At 36.3% G+C, this 10,190-nt stretch overlaps 1 protein-coding gene across 7 annotated transcripts in view; it reads right to left on the bottom strand.

Annotated features, from left to right (window-relative positions):
- Positions 1-832: 832 nt before the first annotated feature.
- Positions 833-10,190, bottom strand: part of LOC6046341 (FERM domain-containing protein 8) — a 169,259-nt gene continuing 159,901 nt past the window's right edge. For 6 of the 7 annotated variants that reach the window (XM_038250945.1, XM_038250941.1, XM_038250955.1 and 3 more), the window contains 6 exons: positions 7,347-7,693; positions 7,124-7,285; positions 6,875-7,063; positions 1,614-1,743; positions 1,244-1,556; positions 833-1,182 (listed from right to left, as the gene is read on the bottom strand). In XM_038250945.1, coding sequence (XP_038106873.1) covers positions 1,052-1,182; positions 1,244-1,556; positions 1,614-1,743; positions 6,875-7,063; positions 7,124-7,285; positions 7,347-7,693 — 1,272 coding nt within the window. In that variant the 3' untranslated portion in view covers positions 833-1,051. The remainder of the gene's footprint in view (positions 1,183-1,243; positions 1,557-1,613; positions 1,744-6,874; positions 7,064-7,123; positions 7,286-7,346; positions 7,694-10,190) is intronic. The other variant, XM_038250959.1, reaches the window with a different exon arrangement.

The raw sequence follows: 10,190 nt of genomic DNA, 5'->3' as shown, positions 1-10,190 counted from the left end.
TAAAATAAGGATTTTATGAGTGATTTTAGAAATAGCAAAAATAAGATTTTTGGTACATTTTAACCCAAAATACTCAAACTTCAACAACGTGTAACTTTTGAACCCCGGGGTTTAGAAAGTTCGTCCAGAAGACTTTTTTTCATGTCTCGGCGAGATCTTTCGAATAAAGTTTCTCCCGTTCGTGTACATCCTTGGACCAAATCCGCCCATTCTCCTTTATAGAGAATTACAGTTGAACAAATTTCATGTAAAATGTGAAAACTTGTGATTCGTGCTTCGAATTTGGATAAAATACAATATAAATTGATAATTTTTTAAACAAAACTAGTTTTAAGAAATTTTCCGACAAAATACCGATTTTTCAAAAAAATTACCTGTAATTTATATGTATTTTGTTAAAAAGCTTATAAAATTAGTTGACTAAATATAAACATAGATTTTTTTTTCTTACAAACTATATCAGCTTTTTTAGTGATGGAACATTTAACGTACAAATAATGTTTGAACATCTTAAATATGATTTCAACAAGAAAAACTATGACTTTTAAAGTCACCCCCAATTTGACGCCCTGAGCATGGCGCAAGAGAAACTTTCAATTTTTCAAATTTGCCAAGTTGCCATTTTTTCAAAATGTATGAAATTTCAAATACAATTTTCAAAACTAATACTTTTCTATCGGTATCATTGAGATATCAAAAAACTAAAATCAAAGACTATTTCCCATTTTGTTTTGTTTGCAAATTGTACCTCTAACGAGCCAATTCCTCTAAAACCACAATCGGTTCCTTCCCTTATCGCCCTCATCTCTTGTACAGACACAAACACATCGTATTTTTTTTTTTTTTTTGTTTCCTACACAGATTTTCCATTCACTGTTTTTTGTTATTCTTATTGGTTTACCTCCTTTGTTTTCTTACATTTTGGATTTATCCTATTCTAGAACTATCTCCTGCACACATTTCGACACATTCAGACCAGATTCAAACGTGTTTGGTTTTTTTAATTTGCGTTCACACTCATCCACATCCATCCTTAGACGAGAATTAAATGTTAATAACTAATCGCCAGTGACCCCGTCTGGCCAATGCAGCGACCCTCGTCATCGAACGTGGCCAACGTCAGCCGGGACAGCTTGTTGCTCAGCACTCCGACGCCGTTGTTCTGGATTGGGTTCGGTTCTGCTGCAAGGAAGAAAAAATGTCTCAAATCTGAAGAAAACTCCAACAATTGCCAAAAACCCACCTTCGTACGGATTCTCGCCGCCGCCCACGCCGACCACCCCCACGATGGGCACTTCCGGCACCTCACCAGCCGCTCCCCCTGCCACGCCGCCACTTTCTTTCCGCCGCTTGGCCTGCTCGATAAAGTGCGTGATTAAGGCGTCCACCATGGCGGCCTGGCGGGTGAAGATCTGCATCAGCTTGGTGGCGGCGATCCCGTTCTCGACGGCCCCAAACTGCAGGAAGATGCACGGCAAACACTCCGGATCGTTGACGTTGCTCGGCTTGGCGTAGTCCCACGACAGCTCGTCGTACTTGAGGCCCAGCAGGAGGGTCTGAGGGAGAGTTTTTGATTTAAAACTTAATCAAGAAATGAGCTAGGAAGAACTTACGCATTCGATCTGATCTATCACATAAATGCCCCGCTCGTTGACCGCTATCAGCACCGGCAGGTCCTTTTGCTGCATTAAGCTCATCAGGCCGCGAACTGGCTGCTCGACCTGGCCGTGGAAGTAGGCGGCACTGGGAAATAAAATATTTAAATTGTTTTTAATTTGCTTAATTCATTACATATTCAAGTAACCCACATGAGATCTCCCAGCATTTTATTTAATTGAATTTTCTTAAACTAAAAATACCGCTCATTGACCGCTGAGCAATTCTCTACCAAAACCGGAAATGGATTTTATTTGTATTTTTTTTATTTGGCTCAAACTTTGTGGGGGCCTTCCCTATGACCAAAGAAGCTATTTTGTGTCATTGGTTCACCCATACAAGTCTCCATACAATTTTAACTGCTGTCCATACAAAAATGGTATGTAAATATTCAAACAGCTGTAACTTTTGAATGAATTTTCTGATCAATTTGGTGTCTTCGGCAAAATTGTAGGTATTGTTGAGGACTATTGAGAAAAAAAATAGGTACACGGAAAAAAATTTGCCGATTTTTTAATTAACATTTTTTTCACAAAAAATCAATTTCCCAAAATACGTATTTTTTGATTTTTGAGATTTTTTTATATGTTTTAGGGGACAAAAACCTGCCACTTTTAAGCCATTTTCTAATGTCGATATCTCAGCAACTAATGGTCCGATTTTCAATGTTAAAACATGAAACATTCGTTTTGCCGAAGTGAAGTTTTCCGATCTTTTCGGAACAAAAATCTATAAAAAAAATTAAATCAAGACTAACATTTTAAATGGGCGTAATATTCAATGTTTGGCCCTTTTATAATGTTAGTCATGATTTAAAAAGTTTCAAAATACTTTTTTGAAAAGATCGGAAAATTTCACGTATGTTTCATGCTTCAACATTGAAAATAGGACCATTAGTTGCTGAGATATCGACATTAGAAAATGGTGGGCTGTTAGGGTGAGACTAAGAAAACTTCAATTTTCGTGTTTCTTTTTGTTTAAGCCGCTGTTTCTAGCCAATTTTTCTGAACTTTTCAAAAAAAAATTTAAGGTGGTCACTCATGGTCACTATTTCTAAAAATCGAAAAACTGCGAATATTTCGCTCAAATCAAACTTTCGGTGGCTATATCTTGAAAACAGAGCCTTTTATCAACAGATCTGTAGCACTGTTCGATTGGAAATTCAATTTTACATTAAAAAATTTCGTCGAATTTGTTTTTGCATGACAGTTTGATTTTTTCCAAAAATCACAATTTTTTTCAAAACATCATAACTTGGCCGATTTTTTGACCATGTTTCTCTATGGCTTAAAAGTGGCAGGTTTTTGTCCCCTAAAACATATCGAAAAATCTCGAAAATCAAAAAATACGTATTTTGTGAAATTGAGTTTTTGTGATTTGTGATTTTTTTACCTTCCTCACTGAGGTAAGGCTATAATCCTGCTCTAAAAATGAACTTTGAATAAAAACGTCGTAGACCCACCTTCATGTATACATATCGACTCAGAATCGAAAACTGAACAAATGTCTGTGTGTATGTGTGTGTGTATGTATGTGTGTATGTGTGTGTATGTGTGTGTGTATGTATGTATGTGACCAACAACCTAGCTCATGTTTCTCGGCACTGGCTGAGCCGATTTAACCCGAACCTGTTGCATTCGACTTGGTTTAAGGTCCCATAGATCGAGTTTTATACAGATTGAAGTTTTGATAAGTAGTTCTAAAGTTATGTATAAAAATGTGTTTTCACATATATCCGGATCTCACTTAAATGTATGTAAACTATGTCCGGGTCCACCATCCGACTTATCGTTGGTTATGTTATCAAAAGACCTTTCCAACGAGCCTAAAACATTGAATATCTGGCAACCCTGTCTCGAGGTATGGCCACTTAAGTGATATTTATGTACTTTTTTATTCCGGATCTAAAAAAGAGATGAAATTTTTGTACAATTCCATCATATCAGCCATTGTTGGTAATAAGTGAGGAAGGCTCCAACCACATAGGTGGATTAAGTTAGTTTTTTAATTAATCGGCAATTTTTTTCCGTGTTCCTATTTTTTTCTCAATAGTCCTCAACAATACCAACAACTTTGCCGAAGACACCAAATTGATTAGAAAATTCATTCAAAAGTTACAGTTATTCGAATATTTACGCACCATTTTTGTATGGACAGCTGCCAAAATTGTATGGAGACTTGTACGGGTGAATCAATGACGAGCAATTCCATGCCAAATAGGGAATCGGTTGTACCCGACCCTCTCCGATTTCAATGAAACTTTGTAGACATGTTATCCTTCGCTTATATAAGCCACTTTTGTGTTTATGGAGCCAGTTCCACTCGATAATGACATTTGAGAAGGGCGTAAGTGTTTTAAATATTTTTGTAATTCGGAATTTAAATATTTCTGTATTTCGAAGCCGTTGCATCGTATCAAAAAGTGGTCAAAGACAAACTTGTAGGAAATTTGACGGGCTTTTCGATAAAAATACACTGAAAGAAAAAACACCCAAATTTTATGAGATTTTTGATTTTAAGTTTAAAAGTCAAATTTGAGGGAGCCCACGATTTTTATTCGTTCAAAATTTTTGTGAAGATAGCCTAAGATGTTACAAAAAGACTCACGAAAAATGCAGGATGGAGCAACTCACCTAAAAAAATACAAAAATCATTTACTGAAACTGTTTTTTTGAAAAGTGCTCTAAACGTCAAAATTTTCAAAAACCGAATACGAAAGTCGATTTTCCAGACAATTTTACATAAAAGTCTCCATATTGACCATTGTCCTAAGTCCAATCCTTGTAAAGTTACAGCGGTTTTAAAAATAAAAATGTAGAAAAAATAGGTTTTTTGATGGTTTTTGGCAATTTCTATATCATAGACTTGATTTTTCAGTCTCGTAAATATTTTTACCGGAAAGCTCGTCAAATTTCCCATAAGTTTGTCTTTGACAACATTTAAATTGGATGTATGAGCTTGCAGATATAAGCTAATTACATTGCTCATAACTGAAAACAGAACATTTTTCAGAGTAGTATAGTAACCTGGATAGTAAATTAGCCTTAAAATATCAAAAAACGAATTATTTTGAAAAGTGGTTAAAGACAATCTTATAGGAAATTGGACGAGCCCTCCGGTAAAAATATTTACGAGACTGAAAAATCAAGTCTGTCATATAAAAATTGCCAAAACCCATCAAAAAACCTATTTTTTCTACATTTTTATTTTTAAAACCACTGTAACTTCACAAGGATTGGACTTAGGACAATGGTCAATATGGAGACTTTTATGTAAAATTGTCTGGAGAAACGATTCCCGTATTCGGTTTTTGAAAATTTTGACGTTTAGAGCACTTTTCAAAAAAACAGTTTCAGTAAATGATTTTTGTATTTTTTTAGGTGAGTTGCTCCATCCTGCATTTTTCGTGAGTCTTTTTGTAACATCTTAGGCTATCTTCACAAAAATTTTGAACGAAAAAAAATCGTGGGCTCCCCTCAAATTTGACTTTTAAACTTAAAAATCAAAAAATCTCATAAAAGTTGGGTGTTTTTTTCTTTCAGTGTATTTTTATCGAAAAGCCCGTAAAATTTCCTACAAGTTTGTCTTTGACCACTTTTTGATACGATGCAACGGCTTCGAGATACAGAAATATTTAAATTCCGAATTACAAAAATATTTAAAACACTTACGCCCTTCTCAAATGTCATTATCGTGTGGAACTGGCTCCATATACACAAAAATGGCTTATATAAGCATAGGATAACATGTCTACAAAGTTTCATTTAAATTGGAGAGGGTCGAGAAAAAAGTACCTGAAAATTCCTGTTTTGGGCTGGAATTGCTCTGACACAAAATAGCTTCTTTGGTCTAAGGCCCCCACAATTTGAGCCAAATCAAAAAATACATAAAATAAAAATGGTCGAAATCGGCCGATTTCGTAGAGAGTTGCTCAATTTTTGAAAAAAAGATGAAATTATTTTTTTTCATATTATTTTGTTTTTTTATGAAATTATGTTTTTCATATAAGAAATCGACATTTCTTTTATTTTTGTATTAAAAAAAAGTAAAATGGCAAAATCAGGCTCGAGAGTCTTCACCCCAAATTTCAGCCAATTTGGTCCATCCCATCTCGAGATATCATGGCACTCGTAACTCAACTCGGTGTTTAGAGAAAAACGTTCACAAAGTTTGACAGTTCGCTTTGCGCATGGCAAAATTGTGAGTTTAAATCGTCTCTTATTCAGTTCAGTCTCGAAATATCTTTATGAAACTTTCAAGAGTGATTGAAAACCATCTTTTAGTGAATTTAGTGAATTTTCTGTAATGTGATCTTTTGTGATTTTCTACATGTATGTAGAAACCTTAATGAGCAAATAAGATTTTCTGAATGTACGTTTTAAACCCGTTTCCAAAAATATTGCTGCCGTCATCATGAAAATACAGTCACCGTGGTTTAATCGTAGCAGAGTCTGTCACACAAGCAGAAGGTTCAGGCTTCAATTCCCTGTAAGACCCAAGTAAGACCCCTTGAAATGTGAAATTAGGAATTGAACTCTGGATAGGAACAAAAGCAAAAGTAATCAGGTTAGAGATTATTGCTGAAATGGTTCTTCCTGATATAATGCACGAGAATCATTGAAATCGGTTAGAAATTAACCAAAATTCAAACGTACAAAAGTTGAAAACCAGGACCGTGGTGTAGGGGTAAGCGTGGTTGCCTCTCACCCAGTCGGCATGGGTTTGATCCCAGAAGGTCCCGGTGGCAAATTTTGAGACGAGATTTGTCTGATCACGCCTTCCGTCGGACAGGGAAGTAAATGTTGGCCCCGGACTAGCCTAGAGGTTAGGTCGTTAGCTCAGTCCAGGTGAAGGAGTCGTCTCCCTGGGTCCTGCCTCGGTGGAGTCGCTGGTAGGCAGTTGGACTAACAGTCCAAAGGTCGTCAGTTCGAATCCCGGGGTGGATGGAAGCTAAGGTGTAAAAAGAGGTTTGCAATTGCCTCAACAATCAAGCTTTCGGACACTTAGTTTCGAGTAGGAATCTCGCAATCGAGAACGCCAAGGCAATGCTGTAGAGCGAATAATTTGATTATTATTTTTTTTTTTTTTTTGAAAGTTGCTTTTCTAACTGTTTGAACCTCTTGGAACTGCAAGTGCTAATATTTTGGCCAATACATTTTTTTCATCATTAGACGATTTTCTCTTTCGAAAATAATCCTCCATCAACTTTCAAACTCACCCGTAGAACGGCAGTGCCCAGCAAAACTCGAGGTACTTCCGCATCAGCTTCTTGGTCGTGGCCGTCGTCGGCACCCGTTTGAATTGTTCTAGCAGTCTTACCTCGGCCGACGTCCGCCGGCTGATCGGCAGCCAGGACCAGCTCGAGCTTTTGGCCACGTGCGCCGGCAGGAAGCGGAATTGGTTCTCTCTACAAGAAACGAAGTGTGATGATGACGCGTTGAAGAAGCTTTGAAGAAGTCAGTCTTACCTAAAATAACTAGTGGAGTGCGTGTGGGAGTTGTACGGGCCCAGTTCTATCCGGGCCTGGATTCCTCCGAGCATGATCGAGTGGGACGATTCCATCACGTACCGCCCGTGCAGGACATTGTGGCGCGCTTCCTCGTACAGAAGTTCCAGTATCCGGGGGTCCCTGAAAAGAAAAAAAAATAATTTAAGATTCAAACATCTGCAAGGATTTTGCGATCTCTCACTTGATCTTCTCCTCGTCCCGCTTGGAAAAGAACACATTCCTCCGGAGCATGGTCATCGGTTCGTCCGACAGCTTCTCCAGCTCGTTCCCGTGGCTGTGCTTGTCCAGCAGCTTGGACCACGCGACCCGCACCGCGTACGGCCGGTGGTGCGGTTTCAGCTGAACCTCCAGCAGCGGACTGGTCATCCACAGCCCGAACACGGACTGCGCCAGCAGCTTATTCGTAATTCCTAGCTCTTCACAGCCGAGTGCGGCGGCCAGCATGACCTGGGCCGGGCATTGTGCGGTTCCCTCGATCTCCATATGTACAGCAATGCGGGACATCAGGTAGACCACCGTCGGTATCACCTAAAAGGGAAGAATCGTTTTATTATTATTCCATGAAAATCTCAACTATCAATCTAGGTCAGAGCTTCCTTCTCCCAACTACGTAATCGATTGACTTCTTCGAATTTCAAAGTGTGACCCATTATCACCACGTGCCATAGCACCAAGTGGATCCCAACCAGAGGAATTTCCGAAGAAATCTAGACATTACACTGTGTCTTTGTTTCGGGGAATTTACCAAGTTCATTCCCTCGTTCGAAGGCTATTTCGTAATACCTACTTGTCGACCCAGACGCAGCGATTCTTTAGCTGAGCATTAATATTTCTTTAAAAATACCCATTTAGAAATTGTGTTGGTCAAGTTTATTTTTGAATGTTTGATTTTTCATGCTGAATCATTCCAACAAAAAGTCACTGTTCATTTGAGCTGAAATATCAAGATGCAACCCGAGCAGACGGAAATAACTTGAGAATTTCATTTTTTGATATTTTGAAATAAATGCTATTCATCGTTATGATTTTTGTTATTGGATTGTTATTGTAATAACAGACTAATAACATTTTTAGTTATTCTTCGAACAAATCTTTGTTATTATTTTTTGTTATTTTAACAACTAATCCTATCATCCATATAACAATTGGAGTTATTCTTCCATAAAAATGTCATTTCCAAGTTGTTTTGGCTTTCAACCAATATCACACTAATAACAAGTTTTGTTATGATTTAATTTGATTTGATTTGATGTGATAACCAACAGGGCCACAAGGATGACCTATGTAGCGGTTGCCTAGAATTACTTATGATAACATAAACTTTTATTAAACTCTTATGCAAAAATAGATTTTTCAAGAAGATTCCATAACATTTTCTGTAATTTTAACAGTATTTGTTATTGAAATGGCATGAGTTTTGTTATTACCGTCTGCCCGGGAAAACACTGGAAAAAGAGAAGGCTATGCTGGGCTGAAACATGCATAACTACCGCAAAAATCCCCTCTCTTGTCTCCATGATAAGACAAGGTCTACTTCATTGAAACAAGACTGGATCCAATCAATTCAACAGACTTCATAATTGTGTAAAATTTAAGGTTATTCATCGATTACATTAAAGTCGATAATTTTATCGTCTGTCGATAACGATATTGGTTATCGTTATCGTTATTTCGATAGTTCTATCTAATGAACGATAACTCATTCATACTCAAAATTATTCAAAAAATACCATATTTTTTCGAAAAATAATCAAATTTTCGTTATTTGCAATATGGGTATCAAACGAAGCGAAATTTTAAATGCTTTTTCACTTTATTTGAGTTTTTATTGGAAAATTCAATTTTTTTTAGAAACTACCGTATAAAAAACATAAAATTTAAAAATTACCAATATAGCGGTATTGATATTGAATTGAATTGAATTGAATTGAAATTTTGAATTGAAGTTTCGCTTTTTCAATTCATAAGAGTTTTTTTGTTGTAAATACGGAAATTTTCACAAACATTAAAATTGTGTATGTTTTATATCATACAAAATTTAGCGTTGTTTAAAAAATAAAAAAATGAGTATTTTCGTAAAATACGGTATTTTATGAAAATTTTAGTATTTTGTAAAAATAAACTTTAATAAAGTAAAAAAGGATCCAAAATTTCACTTCGTTTGAAACCCATATTGCATAGTTTGAACATTTGAGTCATTTCGAAAATACGGTATTTTGTGATTTTGTTTGTATTTTCCAAAATAGAAACTCTATGAAATCTGAAAATCAAATTTTGCCTTGATACTCATATTTTATATTTTGACAATTAAAGTTAAAAAAATACGGTAATTTGTGAAAATTTGAGTGTTTTCAAGAAAACTCTAATAGAGTGAAAAAAGGATATAAAATTTCGCTACGTTTGAAACCCATATTGCATATGGGTCATTCTCCGCCAACTCACGCAGCAGTGAAACTTTGTCCTAAAGGTTATCTTTTGTCCCTGATCACGAATCCGAGGTCCGTTTTTTGATATCTCGCAACGGAGGGGTGGTACGACCCCTTCCATTACAACCAGTAAAAAAAAGACATGTTTTCAATTATTTGCAGCCTGAAAAGATGATGAGATGGGAATTTGGAGTCAAAGGGACTTTTATGTAAAAAAATCGCCCAATTCGATAGCGTTCTCAAAATGATTAAAAACGTATTTTTCATCGAAAAACACACTTAAAAATTATTAAAAACTTACAGACACAGAATTTTGTATGGACAGCTGAAGCAGAAGAAATTTCAGTTGGCGTTCAATCGATGGGAAGTATTGCAATTTGGTTGATTTACATTTTATTCGAAAATCGGCGAAACACAAATTGAAAACAAAACAATTTAAAATTTCTTTTTTGCAATTCCGTCGTGAAACTACTTACTTTTCCTGTCATTCTTAAACGACGAAACAGCCTACTTTTCTGTACCAAAAATAACAGAATCGAATAGTAACCTTTTTCAAAACAAATGCTGAAAAGTTCTACTTTTCAGCACTGAAATGGATG

The sequence above is a fragment of the Culex quinquefasciatus genome, chromosome 1 (assembly GCF_015732765.1).
Source record: "Culex quinquefasciatus strain JHB chromosome 1, VPISU_Cqui_1.0_pri_paternal, whole genome shotgun sequence".
In the NCBI taxonomy this organism is placed as follows: Eukaryota; Metazoa; Arthropoda; class Insecta; order Diptera; family Culicidae; genus Culex; species Culex quinquefasciatus.
Note: the sequence above shows the minus strand (reverse complement) of the source record. Positions and strands in the feature narration are given on the sequence as shown.